This window comes from Pogonomyrmex barbatus, unplaced genomic scaffold (genome assembly GCF_055798465.1).
Source record: "Pogonomyrmex barbatus isolate J1 unplaced genomic scaffold, ASM5579846v1 scaffold7, whole genome shotgun sequence".
Lineage (NCBI taxonomy): Eukaryota > Metazoa > Arthropoda > Insecta > Hymenoptera > Formicidae > Pogonomyrmex > Pogonomyrmex barbatus.
Genome location: NW_028297171.1, coordinates 1,370,149 through 1,389,331, shown reverse-complemented (window position 1 = coordinate 1,389,331; position 19,183 = coordinate 1,370,149). Strand labels below are relative to the sequence as shown.

At 41.4% G+C, this 19,183-nt stretch overlaps 1 protein-coding gene and 1 pseudogene across 1 annotated transcript; one reads left to right on the top strand and one right to left on the bottom strand.

Moving 5' to 3' along the window:
- Nucleotides 1–5,090: 5,090 nt before the first annotated feature.
- Nucleotides 5,091–18,976, bottom strand: LOC112552604 (uncharacterized). The gene is made up of 2 exons (XM_089083083.1): nucleotides 9,759–18,976; nucleotides 5,091–9,526 (listed from the first exon to the last, which is right to left on the bottom strand). The coding sequence occupies exons 1-2, from the start codon at nucleotides 9,964–9,966 to the stop codon at nucleotides 9,369–9,371; spliced, it is 366 nt and encodes a 121-aa protein (XP_088939209.1). The 5' UTR covers nucleotides 9,967–18,976; the 3' UTR covers nucleotides 5,091–9,368.
- On the top strand, nucleotides 16,930–18,189 carry LOC148934861 (uncharacterized; annotated as a pseudogene).
- Nucleotides 18,977–19,183: the final 207 nt, after the last annotated feature.

The following is a 19,183-nucleotide window of genomic DNA, read 5'->3' as shown; positions in this document are numbered from 1 at the left end:
TTAAGATTTCCGCTCGATTCCTTGAGCCGCGTTTTGACTGCTTCCCTGAACGGAGTGTTGTTTTCAACATCCTCTATCACGCCAATGCCGGCGCGTAAAGCTTCTTTCCCGACTGCGCGCATTCTCCTGCTTAGATAAGGATAAGGACTCTTCTAAATAATCCTCCGAGGAAACTACCGATCCCATGACCGCGCTGATAGGCTGAACCGACGAAAATTCGTGGAATTCCGCCTTCCCTGTCCCCACCGTTTTGCATTTCATAATACTCGTCGTAATCCATGGAGACTTAGTTTTTTCTCAAAGCTTCGTAGACTTTCCACCGCGAATGGTAATTAACGGACGCGTCTAAAGTGTAATGTTGCTATCGGCGTTCCCGATACGAATGGTATTTTTTTTCCACGGTGATCTTTTATATCTATTTCAATTTTATGGAATTTCGTTTGACGCAAAGGAGTATATTGCAAAGTGGAGAAATATTTTACTAAATTCGTTCCGTACGTGTAATTACATCCGGGTATTTCGATTGGAACGATCCGAAGAAGCGGGCTCCGCGTATCGCCGGTTATGTAAGGCTCGCAAATATCGCAATAAACGTACATTTTATCAGGGATACCGTGCCATAGATTACAGAGTTCTGCAGTCCAGAAAGATACAGTGCGTCCACTACCGATGGCATAACCGAGTTTCAAAAACGGCGTTAATTCGTCGGAATTAGGTAACTTGTGACGGTAAATTGTGCCGGTATCATCGATGATCTTTAATATTTGCTGGCAGATTTATATAATGAACGAGAGTACAGTTGTCGTCACAATCAATGCTTATACGGACATTACCACCTGAACCTTTTCGTAGTTCGAAAGTAAAATGCGAATCGCTGCGTCTGTACTCTTTATTAATCGCGTAGATAAGATCCTCTGTATTTTCATAAACCCCTGTCTGTAAGTGCAATTCTTTCACCGTAAACTTATCATCATTTTTCTCATCTTTTTTGCTCTTCAAATCAACAAATCTAATCTTATTATCGTTTCGATGTACGTGAAAAAGACTGGAGGAAAATTGAATCTCGCTAAGCGCGACTTCCCATTCCCCGAATAAATGTACGCCGTGAGGTAATTGAATGGTGAAAGAAGAGCATGTATTTCCCGGGAAATACTTCTTACTGCTATCGCTCGGAAGAACCATAAAAAATTGTTCCTTCTCCATCTTGGAGAAAAGTTAAACTCGAAGCGGGAATCCAACTGTCGAATTTACTGAGATATCCTTGCCAGCTAACTAGCAGCTGTTTATTAGCACCGCTCTACTTTCTATCACGCGCTCGACGATAAACTCTTCCTCTCTCAAATTTTTTCTGATCCGTGCTAATTCTTGTTCATAAAAAATCCCATCGATGTGTTCACCCGATAAGTCGCACAATTCGTACACGCGGGGTCTTCGCCAATGAAGAACGTGACAAACTCGAAATATTTCCTCGCTCCACCGCGCTTCGTATCCTTTCTCGAAAGTGGCTTTTGTTCTACTGACACGAACGAGATCGTTAACATCGAATTTAGCCTTTTGTTCTACTACTTTCGACGCCGCCTTCTCTCTCGCGCCTCTACGCCGCTCCATATTTTCGCGTGCGATGCGAGCATTTTCTCTCGTAACGGTCGCCGGTTGCATCCTGATGGACGAATGACGAGTGTGATTGTAAGCGCGCACGATATCTTGCAGCACTTCGATGTAACGCCGCGTATTTTTATGTGTAAAATAGCGCCACATTCGCTCCTTTAACGTTCTATTGAAGCGTTCAATGACGGCGGCTTTGACGTCCGGATTGCGAGTTACTCGATAACGTATGCCTCTTTCTTTTAAAAAATCTTGCATCGGTCGCGCGATAAATTCTTTACCCTTGTCGGTTTGCAAGTACACGGGTACTCGACCATCGCTTCTCGAGAGAATATTTTGGAAGGCGCTTGTCACGCAATTGCTCGTTTTATTCCGCAACGGTTCTACCCAGACAAATTTACTAAGTACGTCGAATACTAATCACGAGAAGATAAGAAAATCCGTCGTTGTAACTTTTGAGATTACGGAGTTCGATCAAATCGGCCTCCCACAGATCGTCGATATTCGTCACGTTGTAACGCAATCGCGGAAATTTTCGTCTCGACGGACGGTGCAGCGTGTACGCGTCTTGCGATTCGAGCCAGCGAGCTACTTCTTTACGAGAGAAATTCAGTTTAGCGGCACGCGACAAGTTGTCCGATGCCGAATACCCCGCATAGTGCGCTGGATCATAATACAAATTTTCAAGCCTCATTTCAATTCATTCCAATCGAGTAAGCGTCTCTTTCTTGCCTGTCGAGAATCTTTTGCGAAGATTATAGGGATATCGTCTTTACGAAAACGCGGCGAAAGAAACAATGCGCACCTCGCTCGCTGTTCTTCTTCGGTCTTTCGGCGTTTTTGTCCCTTTCTCGTGCGTCGTACTCTTTTCCGCGTCGTCGCCGTCGACGTCGCCGGCGTTGACGTAGAAAGTTTTCTCGGTATTTTCGGAGTGGAAATCGCTTGTGATGATGATAATATCTTGACAAATGTGGTTGCTAACAATTCCTTATTTCTTACGAGTACAGCCGGGATGTTTGTCGTACGTAGTAATCGCGCAAACTGATCTTCCTATTGCTTTCACGGTTTTTCTCTCTCGCATCGCGTCGTTTTTCAGTTCCGTGATATTCGAATCTTTTATAACGTCACCATCGATAGTCACGATTCCTTCCTCGTCCCAAGTAATTCTCGCGGGTACTGCTTTATCGATCAAATGTTTCAAAAGTAAACGCGCCTTGGCGCGAAAATTTTTCGGCACCTTTTCTAATATTTTTTCAACGCTTTGCCGTTCGCGCTTACGCAGAGACTCGCCTCGTAGTATATTACTTACTTGCCCGTCAAGATGGGAAAGTTTGCTCAATGGTTGTGATTCGCGCGCTGGTTCCACCATGTCTCCCTCCTGCGCATCTGAATTGTTCTCATCGGCGGCGTTACGCGCCGAATCTTCCTTTTGCGCTTTATCAAAATGGAGATATCTCCAAAGTACTTCTTTATACAATTTCCATTTCTCACTTACATCGCGCGGAGTGGGAGAATTAAGAATTTTGCTCATATCGGAATCGAGCTGCGACAAAGGCGTTCCGGGTGTTTGTACGGAATTTAAATTTTCTCCATGTATCATCTCCGAATTCTGCCTCATGGAATTTTCCCTAATGCCTATTTCCATTGCTGCTGTTGTCGGAGACGATGCTGCATTCTTTCGAGATTTTCCGTGGAAATCAAGACCATCTTTTTTGCCCTTTCCATAATTAGGTTTACTCGATCTCTCTCTCTCTCTCTCTCTCTCTCTCTCTCTCTCTCTCTCTCTCTCTCTCGCTGACTATTCTCCGATAATTTTCGAAAATAGGAAAGTATAGGCCCTATGAGATAGGGTAAAAATCCGCCTCGCTGTAATAATAGCTTTCTTACTTTTCCAATTACTGTCTTTTTTTGCTATGCGACGCAAAGATGCTTTATATTTGCTGAGACGATTTTTTTCAGAACGTTCGAGCGGGACGTTACCCTTGAGAGTATTGAAAACGCACTCGCGGATACAACGAATGAATTTTTCATCCGCCTGACGTAAGAAAGAGGCGCGTTGATTTTTGTTCAAATAACACAGTGCTTTGAGAAGACAGATATTTTTCTTACCGATCGAACGTTCTGCGATTTTTCTCGCATTAACCGAGGATTCTCTTCTCTTCTTCATCACGAGGAAGTTGCGCGACTGTCGCAAGAGAATGCGAGTACGATACTTTTATACGAAACTTCCGGAAAAGGATCTGCGCGATACGTAAACGTAGTTCAGCGTATCATCGGGAAATATGCACGTGCGAAAACGATACTCGTCGGGAGTCGATTGTTTCAGATCGAGCAATAAATATCCGTGAGATTGAGACGTGGCGTCGTGATACGCTTCCTCGAGGAATTTTGGATCGTTGGGATAGACTTGTGAGCGAGATGGCGGATTTGCGCGCGATCTCGTGGATTTTTGAAAACCACAAAGTAATTCGCGTTGAGAGATATATCACGTTGTCCACGGCCCTGATGAAAGAGATTTTGCGTGATAAGAATTACGTTGAGATTCTTATGATGACTTCCCTTGGTAAACAGATCCACGATCGCTTCGCTCGAGGATGATTCCCTCATAAGATCGTCGTCAATTATTATCAATTTCGCGCGCGTTGGATCGTTAGAATAATTTTCCGGACGCGGTAATCCCTCGTGAAATTCGATTGCGGAATCTCGAGTTTCGTATTGAAGTTGCTAATAAGCATCCTGCCATTCGGCGTAATAAAACAAAATTCTCTCAAAGTAGACATCTGCCATAGCAGATAAATGACGAAGAAATCTCTTTACAAAGATTGTTTTTCCACATCCCGTCGATCCGCACACGATCGACGTCCACGGATGTTTCCAGCGTACATCCATTTCGCGAAATGAACGCGTCGTACTTAGATTAATAAACAAAGGAACACTTGATTTTTTCTCAGAGAAATTTTTGAGATTAGCTTACTCGCGGAAGGGCCCCACCGCGGCGGAGATGTGCTCGCGCTAGCATCTTTGCGTAACGAGCTCGTACTCGTCCGCGACAAGCCGCGCTCGTACGCTCGTGCGAGCGTCCATCGCGAGAGCACCGTCGCTTACGAGCTTGTACGCGGTGCTCCTCGAAAGCTAATTCAAGTCGGAGAAACTTACTCGCGGAAAAAATAATATGAATATTTATTATTACGGACGTAAAAATTTATAACTTTTTCTTTTACAAATTTAAAAAAAGTAACTTATGCGATTATAATTTAGGATTATAATTTAAAAGATATTTTACAAAGTATTTTAATGATTCTCTATTATAAATTTAAAATATTTTCTATATAAAAATTAGTGATAAAAGAAAATTATAGGAAAATTATAGGAAAGTGGGAAAAAATTGGATTTAAAAATTTAATTTTACAAAATTTTTATTATACTTTTTCTTATGATTAAAGAAATAAATATTTTTATATTTTTTCTTAATAATTAAACGCAAATTTACATTTGTAATTTTACATTTTCTAATCGAAACCGTATAATATACATTTTTCAAATTTCGCATTTTTTCTTAAATTTAATACTAAAATAAACTATAACTAAAATAAAAATAATCTTAATTTTTACAAACATATTTATTCTGTATACATATTCTGTACATATTTACATTTGTGGGAGGACGGGGAAAATCCGAGCCTTAACTTAACTTAATTTTAAGTAAAATATTATATCGTAAAACCATAGGGATAAGAAAGAAGATTATCGATGAATCTGCGTTTTAATAAAACAGGAGCACACGTTTTCACCTCGTTTCGCGTTATTACTTCATGAAACGCGGTGCGGCGAATTGTTTTAAATTGCAGATTTATCTCTTCCTCCTCCTCTTTTTCCCTATTTAATAATAAATTATAAATACTCTTAAAATTAAGCAGCCTCGAGTTTTCAAAATTTAATTTAATCCCCTTTAATATCCCCTGAAATATCTTACATATTTCATATTTTCGTGCGTCCGGTGTACGTACCACGTACGCGTAAAATTTCGGTCCGCCAGAGACAAACGCCTCGATGAAGCTACCACGCCCGTAACTCTCGAGTTCGTCGGTCATGTCACCCAAAAAATTACCTGTATGCGGTTCGTACTCCTCGGGATCACCGCTGCTCATATATATATACATGAATCTGTATCATAATATAATACGCGACGATCTAATTTTTCCAAATATTCGTATAATTTTAATCGCGCCTGTGCCGTCGTGTATGCCGCTATCACCACGTTAGTTATCGGTGAAGGCATCGCTTCGCTCTTTAACCACCATGAAACATATATCGCATCCTCGTAACGGGCAATACACCGACTATCTCGTGTTCAGGACTCGACAGCAATTCGGCGAAACGCTGAGGGGATCTTATTATTTCTGTATTCGGCAGGTTACTCTGCTGGCCGAATTTCCCCCAAAACGAATTAAGGCAGAGTTTGGCGACGGAGCGTAAGCCGGAATTACGTACGATGTTGTTTTTATCGAGAATGATACCTTCGATTGCTTCATACTCCCTCAGATAGCGTTCTTTAGCAACATCGTCGTTGCATTCGCTCGGCCACCCACTCGCCTCTTGTTTCAGTTGTAAAAAAGTGTTGATGTATTCGGTAAACAACCCTCCCTGTCGCGTTTCGGGATTATAACGCGTAGATTTGTACTGCCAAATTTCGTCTACCCGCGTCACGAGATATCCTTTTTCGACTGCTTTGCGTAATTCGCAAGACACCCATGTGCCCTCGAACTAACGCTCCGCAGGATCGTGAGTGCACGCGTCGCGAGAAAATGATTCGCAACATGTATGGCAAAGAGCAAATAATAATTTACCGCGCATGCGGTACAGTAGTACAGGGTGGAAGAGATCACGTGGGGGGAGTACTCGGCAACGTACGAGACCCTCGACCGGAGTAAAATTAAAATTTGGCGCGATTCCAATTAAATCGGCGCATTCCTCGCCCACATAAATATCCGGGTGACCAATTGGGAAAACTCCGGTCTTGAGTATATACGGGTACAGAGAACATACGTCTACGTACCGTATCTTCTCGGTGCCCGTAACCTCGTATCGAGTCGCGATATTGCCGGTGCGTCCGCCGAAAAATGCATCGCGAGGATCGAGAGATGGGATTTGCACCACGGGGTGATTTTCGAGAAATTCACGCATCTCTCGATTCTCGCGCATTTCTTCGTCGAAAACGCACTCCATTTTTCTGTTAGGATATATCCTTGACGACGTAATCGCCAAGATTACGTTGCAAGCGTTTGTTCGTAACGCGCGTCAAACGTATCGTTAAAATTTTCGAGCGTTTTATCACGATTTAATGGATAGCAAGAGGCACGGGCATCCGTAAAAAAAGCAACCGTGAAATTGCAAGACGTGACGCCGCGTCTCACCCCCATTCTCGCATTCGTAATATCCGTCGACGAGCATGCCTTCCGCTAAACGATACTCACGTCCGCGTGAATTATCCGATGACCTAACTCACTTCCTTCAAAATTAACCATTGTGTACCTTTGCGCAACTGGTTATCTTTAAACTTGTATCCACCCAAAGGAATGATTCCTATTTCTCCTTCGCGCAAAAAGTTTTTCCGAAAAACTCTCATGCACGTTGAAGCGATAGTTGTACATTCCTTGAATGGACACACGTTTCCCCGCTGTAAGAATATTTTTCGGAAGGCCATGCATGCTCGGCGAAGGATATTAACATCGGTGCGACAATACTCGAGTATTTCACGTTGGAAATCAAATATTACATTTTTTCCCGACATTTCTGCGTGCCACGCGAGAAAACGTTCGCGTTCCTCTGTTCGCATTGTTTCGGGCGCGTAATAACGAACATCGAGTAGTGGACCGACATATGTTTGATTATCGACAGTATTAAATAAGTGCGGAAAAACACCTTTGTCACAAGTATCCGGTAATCCGAAGGCCTTGTAATTCTGACAAACGCATTGGCATATAATTAACACTGTCGATAAATTTCGTGCGATTCGCTGTTAGGACCATAATTTTTGTACCGTTTAAAATTACACGAGGTTCTAATCCAGAATAATTTTCTACGATGTACCGAAGGATAAACTGCGCGTCGAACGATTTCGCGTTATGCGTTATGCAAATAATACGTGTAAAATGTTTTGTAGGACGTGTTGCAAATTCGATAAATTGTTTTACCGGATCTTGGCGAAAAACAAATTCGCGTACTCCGCACCACTCGCATCGCATCGATAAATCATCTATCTCCGCGCACGAATCGCAAATCTGTTGCGCGACACACAGAGTCGGGACGTGAATTTTTATTTCGGTTCCCTCAAGCAATTGGTCTTGGCGTGTCTCAAAATCATAAAACACGAATGCCACTCATCCCTTTTCGCATTTCCGCTCACCTGAGTTATTCTGCTCGCTCTCTCTCGCAAATACAAAAGAATTCCCGCCGCACTCAACAACGGAAGATCTGTCTTCGCGAGAGAGAGGCTGCATGTAACAAAGATGGTTTACGGGTTTTTGCAAACTGCAGATTTTACAAAAAGAAACGCCGCATTCGTGTTTTTTTGTCGTTTTTACAACCCGCCCGCATCCTTCGCAGAGACGAATGGTGTTACAAACGCTCGTCGGAGTTTTACCGTCATACGACTTTGTCGCCCGATGATGTTCGAAGCATGCGTTTCCGAAGAACGAACGTTTGCAAGTCTCACACCTAATGAGTTCCACGATTTCGCGTTGATCGCACGGCATGTTGTTACAACGAGAACATTTATTCGAACAGCGGTGATCCCTTTCCTCACGATACCCGATATTACATGGAATACAATACCCCCCTCTACTCCCCGCGGCTGCTTTTAAATTTAAAATTGGGCTATAATGTCAATGTTGCTCGTGATATATAATATTTAGATGATATAAAGGTTCGCGTTCTAGAGAGGCGAGTACCGTGCTTCCGTCAAATAAGGGTCTCTCGCCGCGTCCAAAAGTAGCAGAATTATAAACAACAATAGCTATATCAGATGCGGCGAGAAAGCGTTGGAAACATTCTATTTCCCGAATCCCGTAACCCTCCGGTGGAATGGTGACACCAGCTCTCCTCGTCAAATCCAATGCGAGTTCGCGTTGTAACGAGGAATTCTGATGTCTTACCACATTCCACCGCTCGTGAAGTTCCCCCGCACGCAACGTACCGTGTTCGTGATAAATTTGCGCGGTCACGAGAGAGCGGGGAAAACATAAATTATCGGAATTGGAGATTGATAAAATCGAACGTTTCGCAACGTCTTTCCGTGTGAGTTTATTTGAAACGCGATCTCTGGATGCCGCGACATTGAAAATGCGTACGTTAAAATCCCGCGCGATATCGATACCTCCGGCACTTTGCGCTACTGAACTCACAAGGCGCCAAATGTCTTCGCGAGTTAAGTCGCGTGCCGGTCGAAACGATAATCCCGCCGGGCCGTACGTTAAATCCTCCGAATCGAATGAAAATCTCACGTAATCGTACGGTTCGGAGGTATGTAACGCGTAGGCATAAATTTCGGCGAACGCGTTTTCAAGCCAGTTATAAACACCGACTCCTTCGGGTAGCGGACGCAAACGGAATATCGCCTCTCTTCCTAATATTGCAAAATTTCTAAACCGGCGCGAATTTTCCCCGATTAATATTAAATGATTAAAATTTCTAACCTCCCCGCCACGTGCTTGTTCTCTTTCCTCCTCTTACACTTGTCCTCCTTCTTCCTCCTCCTCTTCCACTTATTCTCCTTCCTCAGCCGCCGCCTCCTCCTCCTCCTCTTCCTCTTCCTCTTCCCTTTCTTCGCCTGTTGTTTCCTGCTCCTCCTCCACCTCCCCCTCCTCCAAATTTTCCTGAGCAATAAGTCCTCCTCCACGTTGCGGCTCTTCGATGTTCGCTTCTGTACAAAAGTTACAAAAATTAGAATTTTATAGAAAATACTTCAAGTTTGCTTAGAATATTATGTTCGTATTTAATTTGATAAACAATATGTTTTTCTGAGGTAACGTCTTTTATCGTCGGCTCCTTCTCACGTAGAAAATAGGACTGGGAGGTATTCCTATTAAAAATTCAATAATTTAAAATTAAATACGAACATAAATCGAGAAATTAAGATGAAAAGGAATATATACCAGGCGGTGTTTCTCTAATTTCCTCTTCGCTTTGTTCAGATTCTTCCTCACGTTCCTTCATCTCCTCTTCCTCCCCCTCCTCTTCCTCCTCATCCTCCCTCTCTTCTTCCTCTTCTTCTTCCTGCTCCTCTTCTTCTTCCTGCACTTCTTCTTCTTCCCCTTCTTCCTCGCTCCAGATTCTCTCCTCTGGGATTATAGGGGAGTACATATGTTCTAAGAAAAATATATCGTAAATTTTTATTTTTGATATTAATATTATGTCCTTTGATTAATAAAAATATTATGTACTTTAATTAATTAATATTTTTTCTCTAACAACTTATCTTAACTTAGGTGAAAACACACGCTGATCGGGAGTACTTACTGTCGTATCTAAAAACAGAGTTGTATTAAGATTTTCTACCTTTTATCATTTGTTTTAAAGATTATTTATTTAAAATGTAAACCTACCAGATGATAATTGAATAATTTCCGGAGGCGCCTCTTCCTCCTCCTCCTCCTCCTCCTCCAATTCCTGTGTAGGTAAAATACGAGCTCTTCCTAAAAACATTTAATATTTTAATCTTAGAAAATGGTAAAAATTACATTTTAACATTCTTCCTGGCTAGTTTTTAGCGAAATTATTTACGTGCTGGTCCTGCTTCTGGCTCGTCCTCCGCGCGTCGTCTCCAAATCTGGGTGAGCGGATACACTATCGCTGTGGCTTTTTGACGCGCTACAATTTATTATTAAAAATTAGTTAAACCGCGAGTTCGATATATGAGTTATTTTTATAGAAATAATAGAGAGCAACTTACCGTTGAGGAAATGAGAGCGGAGATTTTGGATGTGTCCACCCACATCCTCCTTTTCGTGTCCAACCGCGCGTCGCGTTTCGATTATTTCTCCGGCAATCCGGAGTAAACACTCGTCGCCAGCGAAGTAACCCAGTTGATATAGCATCCCCAATATCGTATCCGAACATTCGCACGAAAAACGTGTAAAAAGTAAATAATTATCATCGAGCGAAACGTTGGATATTTTAAACAAAAATTTATCCGCGTTTATGCGGATATCCAACCTCGATGCTAACTTTATGATTTTTTTAATAATTACACTAGCCATTTTTCACGCAAAATATCACGAACACAAACTTTTAAACCGCACGACAAAACCGTAGTAGAAACACAGAAGAGTTCAACTCTGAAATAGATTTCCAATAGCGCTAGACGCACTATTTATAGGGAAAATCTTTTCCAAAAGTGATTTATAAAAAATTATAGAATTATCCCGTAGTTTCGAGGAGAACGCGAGGGTGAAAATGCTATTTCGGGCTAAGTAATAAATTATTTTTTCTTGAAAAAAATTTATATTTCTTGTAGCTTGACCCTTTTTCGATTTCACTTTTTTTTGTTTATTAATGGCGTATAAACGGCACCAGATATATAACACGTCCAAATAAATAGTTATTTAAATTTTTCGGAAGGAAAGTTCTCGCTTCTTCAAACATTTAACAAATTAAACATTAACAAATTTTTAACATTTATAAAATATTTCTTACTCGTACTTCTATTGTATATTTCGATACTTTCTTCTTCTTCTTGAAATAGTTTCTGCATTTTATGCGATGATTTTACAATGATTTTACGATGATTTTTAAATTTTCTCATCTAATACCCTGACACGTTCGAACGTGATCGAACCTGTAATATTCGCTTTATTCGAGAAAATTCTTTCCTTGAAAAAGAGCAACGTAAAATTATAGTTTATTCGAATGTTCAATAATTTATTTATTTAAAATTTTTCTCATCTAACATCGAAGATTCGCGTGTGTTCGAACATGATCGAATCTGTAATAATTCTGTAATAATTCTGTTATTCGAGGAAAGTTTTTCCTTGAAAAAAAAAGCAGAGACAAAGCGAAAATACGCGTTTTTTCTAGAATCTTCTAGAATCGATTTAACTGTATATTATTTATAAATCGTACTTTTTTATTTATTTCAAAGGAGGGGAAGATATAGGTAGGTAATATACCGCTACACTGCTTCACTCGAGTAACGACATTCGAAGCGTCTACTTCGAAAATATCCTTCCGAGTTTTCGTTTGTTAAAAGTGGACATTTTGTTCAAAATTCTCTCATCGAGTAATATGGCCGGACCACAAGAAGCTGCGAATCCCACTAAACTAGAAAATATTCGCAAGATATTTAAGAACTGTGTGCAAAATGTGGAACAAAATTTGCTGCTTTCTACGTACCCTCTCAATACCTCTCATACGAAGAAATTACACGTGGGATTACAATTATCTAAAGAAAAGATCTTCGAGCCTGTCGTTAAATTGAGTGGTAATTCTGCAGAAGGAATCAGCTTTGATCTGGACACGTGCATTTCAAGACAGTATTCGGTACATGAGCGCATACTTTAACGGAAGCAGCAAAAGCAAAGTAAATCCCATCACATTTGCAAACATATTCATCAACTTCACCTCTGCCTACGATGCGAAAGCTGTATTGGTGACGTATAAGGAAAATGAAAATTTTCCTAAAGAAAACAATACCGGAAATACGCAAGCAGACTCGAAAAGTTTTCCACCCACGGTGGAACAACCTCCGTCGAAAAAAAAGGAAAACTTATTCCGTTGCAGTTGTAATGCAACAAGCTACTTTTCAAGGGATGGAGAATATCGTCAAATATGTCGATGCTCGCATAAACCATCTAGCATCCGTCGTCGATACTGTTAACGAGTGCGCACGTTATTTGATCAAGGAGATAGAACTATGTCTATCTAACAATTACATCGACGCCGATATCATCAAACTCACCGTCCGAGGCAACCAAAAGGATATCGAACTTGCTGTAAGAACGCAAATAAATAATTTACCATTTTTGGATATTTTACATATTTTGATATTGTATTTTTAGAATTAATTACATTAAAATTTAAAGAAATTACTACTATAATTTTATTGAATCGTGAGTTATAATAAATTCAAATTTACGTCGTTTCTTTATCTCTCCCTTTATCCTAAATTTTTCACAACTCTTCCTTTTTGAAAGTCATTTACGCGGGCCTGCGCGAGCGTGTTTTTCTATTGTCTTCTAGTACCTCTATGCTTTCCTGACCCACACGTTTCTTTCTCTCTCTCTCTCTCTCTCTCTCTCTCTCTCTCTCTCTCTCTCTCTCTCTCTCTCTCTCTCTCTCTCTCTCTCTCTCTCTCCCTTCAGTATGCCTGCATAGTTATTGTCAAGTCGAAAGAAAATTTTTTCAGCCCGCGTGTTTGTGGATAGGATAAAATCTTCGTATAACTCTAAGTTCGTCGTCGTCGTCATCATCAGAAACCTTTAGTGTGAACCTGTCCGTTCCTGTTTTCCTCCAGCCAAATACCGTACGAGCTGGTAAATAATGGTTATTACACTCCGAAAATCTCATGTCTTCAAAACCTATATCCACTCGTAACCTATATTTCCCCCATACAAAAAATGTCAAACGAGTCGAGAAATTTATCTAAATTCACCGACTATGAGGCGCCGAGAAATCTTTCGCCCTAAGAAAAACGGGATTCTTCATATCCTGTATACAACCAGTAAAATTCCACAAAAAAATCGGTTTTCTTCTCTTCGCTCCATCCCACGTGAACAAAAAATCGCATTCCATTCTCAACAAGTATATTCCTTTTACAGTCCCGCCATATTTCTTTTCGCAGTCGCCATTTTGTTTTCGGACTCCGATCGGTCCCAGACGCTTTCTCACCCTTCCCCTACTTCATTTAGCATTTCGACAACCAATCGCACACATGGGGCACTATGGGTAGAGCCAATCACGCGTCGGGCAGCTACGGAACCAACCAATCAGAACGCTCCCACTAATTATCTAATTATCATCTCTCATCCCCACCGACCAATCAGAACGCTCCATTTCCACGTGGCTGCCAGTTTTTGACCGTCGGGGTCCACGCCCCTGGCACCAGTGAGAAGGTGGTGAGGGTTTGTTTTGACGCGCCATAGTGCCCCACTTACTATTACTTCCTGGTCATCGTCGACTCTCCTTTTTCTGTCGCAAGAGGCGCTAATGAACGTCTCTGTATGACAGCTCTTGCAGCGCTCATTTTTTTTATTTGATGTCTTTGACAGATGTCCTTCATGTGAAGTTGTACGTATTGATTAATAAAAAAGAAGATATAACGTCACATATAATAGTAAGTAATATTGTAATATATAATATATTGAAAAATAGAATATATTGAATATATAGAAAATATTGAAGAAATAGAAATAGAAATAGAACCAATTTTATTTTTTTTTATTCTTACTTATTAACTTTATTATATAAAGTTTTTATTACAATATGTTTATCTGTGAGACAATTCCGCCGTAAAAAGTTTATAAATTGTTTAAATTTTTCGCTGACACCATATATATTCTCATAGAGCCAGTAATATACATGTTCGACGCAATGTTCAAGTTCAAATAGAAAGAATACGGTTGACGGCTGTACAAGCATGTATCGCGCAATGTAAACTTTACAATATTTGTATTTTGCATTTGAACAAGTTCTATAATTAGATCATGAATCGACAATGATGAAGAAGCAATTGATCTCACAAGTTGCTCGATATCCACGATTTTTCGATGAGAGTTTTCCACATTACATAAGGCAATAATATTTGATTGCCTCGATTATCACCAATACGTAATTCCACATAGGATACAGGTCCCAAAAGGTTGATTCCAATATCCAAATATTTATAAGCTGTGGATGTTAAAGCAAATCTTCTTCCCGAGATGTACAAGGTTCCGAAGATGATGAATTATGAGAAGATATACTGTAAGGAAAAGAATATATATAAGTAAGCTATTAATATATTAAAATATATAAAATGTATAAGAAAGATTTGTGGTAATGAAACTTACTGTTTTTTATACGCCTCATTCTGTTGAATCGAAGTGTAATAATTCACAGAGCTTCCCTTGTACATTTTTTCAAGAGCTGTTTCTTTTTACAGAGATATAGACTATTTGTCTTTCACAGAGCGATTAATGCAATAATTGATTGTTGAAGTTCTTTTTAATTTGTATACCCTTCTATTCTTTTTCCGACGGTCTACTACGCGAGATGTGAAATATAACTCTCATTAAAATTGCAATTTTGCATTTTTGCATAAGCGCCGATGAATGGCAGCTGCGATGAAATTATACAGAATAAATCTACTTTAGACACGTACATCATTCGATATATGATGTAACTGTAGACACTGCAACATTTGCAATAATATTAGCACCAATATATGGCTGCTGCAATGAATTTCGCGTATATCTTTATCATGTCACAATGAGATCATCTCACGTATTAAAATTACAAATTTGCAAATCCACATAGGTCAATGGTACAAAATATATATTTTTTAAGAACAATTGATGTTTTTCGCGATGAGATCGGACACGTGTTAATATTACAAATTTGCAATTTCACATAGGTTAAAATGGTATGAAATATGATATTAAGAATAATGGGCACGTTACAACGCGTCCTGCGATAAGATCATTGTGTTAAAAACGCAATTGTTGCATTTTCACATAAGTCAAGTGTAACGGAGCGCATCCCTCCGCTTTATTCCTCCTCCGAATTTCCCCCGACCGACCATCCGTCGAGGACCGCCGAACACCAGGCGGAGTGTGGCAGTGACCGCAAAGAGGCAGTAATGCCTCCTTTTTTAAATACATCCATACGCGAACTCCGAAGCGTCGGAGAATACCACGAAAACATATATGTTTTCGTGGTATTTCCCCGCACCGCGCCAAGCGTCGTGCCAACAAGCGCTAACGCACTCCGTACCGCGCCACGCACCGTACCACCGAGCGTGAACACGTCCCGCGCCGCACCGACGCCGCGCCACGCAACTGAGCGAGCGTCCCGCACCGCGCCACGACCGCGTCTACAAGCGCGTAACCACCCCCGCACCGCGCCGTTCCTTCCCACCTTCCCACCGAATTCCTTCCCTACTAAAAAACCAATTATACCCGATCCTTTTTTCCGCTCCTGGGGAGAGGGATGCTAACCCCGAGATTGACCAATCCGACCGATCCGACCGAAAATACCGAGGTCGATCTCGAGTATAAAAAGGCATCGCTCTCCACAGTTCTCACTCCTCGTTTACTCCTGTTCCTAGCTCGTCTTCCGAGAGTCCGTCTCAAGGAAGCGAGCATCCGAAACCGGTAGCAAGCCTAAGATTTGTTGGGGCTCTCCCAAACGCGCCAAGTTCGCTTGGCCTGGTCGAAAGCCGTTTCCGTATCTCGCACGGCAAGCCGCGAGTTACTGAGGTCTCCCCAGCGCGTCGAGTTCGCTCGACCCGACTCCGTCGTGCCCGAGATTTCACCGCCGAGTATCGGGGTTCTCCCCGATACCATCTCTCCGAGCACCAGGGTACACCATGGTCGGTCGAGTACACTCGGCACCGCCACTTTCTTCTCCGCATGCAGCCGGGGCCCTCCCCGGCTGGCCGAGTTCACTCAGCATTCACGCAAACAGACGAGGGGCACACCCCCCGTCAGCCGAGCTCTCTCGGCAGGGAACGGGCACACCCGTTCTCCGATCTCAACGATCCGACAACCTTGCGAAATATCCACCCTCGCGATAACATCCGCGACATGCGTGCACGTTTAAATCAACGTCGATTTAAAGGCCTGCGACGAACACGTGCGACATCGCCGCCGCCGCGCGCGCCCCGCGCCACCGAACTGCGCGCCGCGATCAGTATCGCGCCGACCGCCCGAGCGATATCTTATTTTATATCCACGCGCTATCCACGCGCCGATCACCGTCTCGCCCGTCCACGGCCACGAACAATTGACGCGAAGATTCGGTGCATTCCATCGCACCACTATTGGTTAAATAAAGCATCGTTATTTGTTATAATTATCGCCTAACAATTTAATAACAACTCTCTGTCTCCAATGTCCTCGCTTCCCCTCCTGGCAATCGACTGACCGCTCTCCGCGCGGGAAAGCGAGACCGTTTTACAAGAATAAAATCTTTATACATCATTTGATATACTCTGAAATTAAATGCCACATGCAAAAATATTCTAAAGGAGATACAATCATCATTGGTAAGATATAATGAAAAGACATGTGACACGTTCTGTCATTAGTCGAATTGTAAGTTGAGAGTTATACATCAAAGAAGATAATTAATATGGAGCAAACTGAATGTGTTCTTTTGGAACAATCTATCTGATTGAATTCGAGAGAAGAGTATGTCGCGTGGGAGCAACGATGCGACAAGTATATCAAATCGCTAGAAGAGCATGGTCAAATTAAACGCCCGCGATTATTAATTAGTATTAGACAATCATTGGTCGCACGGATAGACTCGAAAATTTGAAAGATTCGGTACGCCAACGATTCGTGACCGCGAGTGCTGAATTCAGCGCAGGCCTCAGATGGCGCGAGATTAATACGGCATTTGAAAGCTGTATTTTGACTGATGCGGTCATTAATACGAAGCACATCGAATCTCGCTAATTTTTCGAGGATGCGAAGAAATTGTGTTTGAGCGTATGCAAAATATCATACAGAAACATAACAATATTAAGGTGAATACAGTATTTAACGGTGAATTTGTTGCGAATGACAAATGTGCAAATAAAAATGTCAACACGAGAAACTGTGAACTCTTTCGTTCGTCCAATTTACACGAATGGTACGAGTTGCGCGTTATTGAGCCTACCTTGGCATCCCTGGAAGAATTTCAGGAACGCGATAGCGGGTGGGCATTATCGCGTATACTCAATTTAACTGTTAATAAACAAACAATTCTCTGCACGCAGGATGTTACATTCAGTTACCGCAGGAAATTATGATGAAGAGAGCGATGATCAACGTATAGTCTATGGACAATGCGTGTTTTGCATGGTCAGTGGTCGCGGCTCTTCCAATTGAAAGAGACATAGAACGAGAATCCTCGTATCCACATTATACGTCGGTACTCAATTTTCAAAACATTGAGTTCCGATGACGTTGGACCAAATTAAAAAGTTTGAATTTTTCAACAACATATCCATAAATGTATACTGCATCGAAAAGAAGAAAAAACTTTCGATCCTTCCGACACGTCTTACCAATACGAAGAAGGAAAAGCATGTCGATCTGCTGTATGTGCAGGATCCGCGGGACGATAACGCGGGACATTTCGTGTGGATCAAGAATTTGTCCCGCCTTATAGACTTGCAACTCAACAAAAAAGAACACAAGAAATTTTTTTTGTGACCGGTAAGTATATATATTTTAATAAGTTGAGAAATATTTTATACTCGTTTTAAAAAAAAACTAAAACAACTATGTTTCTTGCAGATGTTTACACTATTTTAGCATGAGTGAAAAATTGGAAGCTCACATCATAGACTGTACAGAGATGAACGACTGTGCCATCAGATTACCGTGTGAGGACAAATGACTCAGTTTCAATAATTATAACAGGAAAGGACGAGTTCCGTTTGTCGTGTACGCGGACTTGGAATGCATCCTGGAGAAGATGGAAAATGGACATCTGAAAACATCAAGCTACGCGTACTAGCACCATCAGGTATTTAGCATAGGATATTATGTACGCTGTTCGTACGATAACTCACTATCCACATATCGGTTTCGTCGCGATAAGGATTGCGTCGTATGATTTGCCGAGGAAAGTTTAGCGCATCGCGTAAAGACTATTTTGTCCGCTAATGTCCCTATAGCAAATTTTACGCGAAAAGATTGGGAAAAATTTAATACGCTACTTACTGTCACGTATGCGAAAAACCGTTCGTTCCAGATGACACGCAGGTACGCAATCATTGCCATCTAACCGGTCGATTTAGAGGTCCCGCGCATTCAAATTGTAATTTAAATTACAAAGACTCGCATTGTATTCCTATAGTTTTTCACAATTTATCCGGCTATGACACGTATTTTATCATTACGGAAATAGTTACAGCATGAAGGACGAGTAGAATTACTTCCAATAACAAAAGAAAAATACATTTTGTTTACAAAATGTCAAAGATACGGAAGACAAAAATGATCAGAAAAATTGTGTTAAATTACGATTATTGATTCATTCAAATTTCTCAATACCAGTCTCGATAAACTCAACTAAACTTCTTTCAACTAAACTGGCATCCTTCTTGAATAAAGATAAGCTACGAATATTGCAATGCGAGTTTCAAAATTTATCAACACAAGATTTTAATTTACTGACGCGAAAAGGTATCTTCCGTGCGAGTACATTAACTGCGAAAAGTTGGAGGAGTTACGTTTACCATCACACGAGTCATTTTACAGTTCATTGACAGGTGACACCGTGTCCGAAAGCGATTATGCGCACGTCGGCAACGTATGGCAGCGGTTTTCTCCATCCGAACGCTCGGCGAATACAGCGATTTATACTTCAAGACTGACATCTTGTTGTC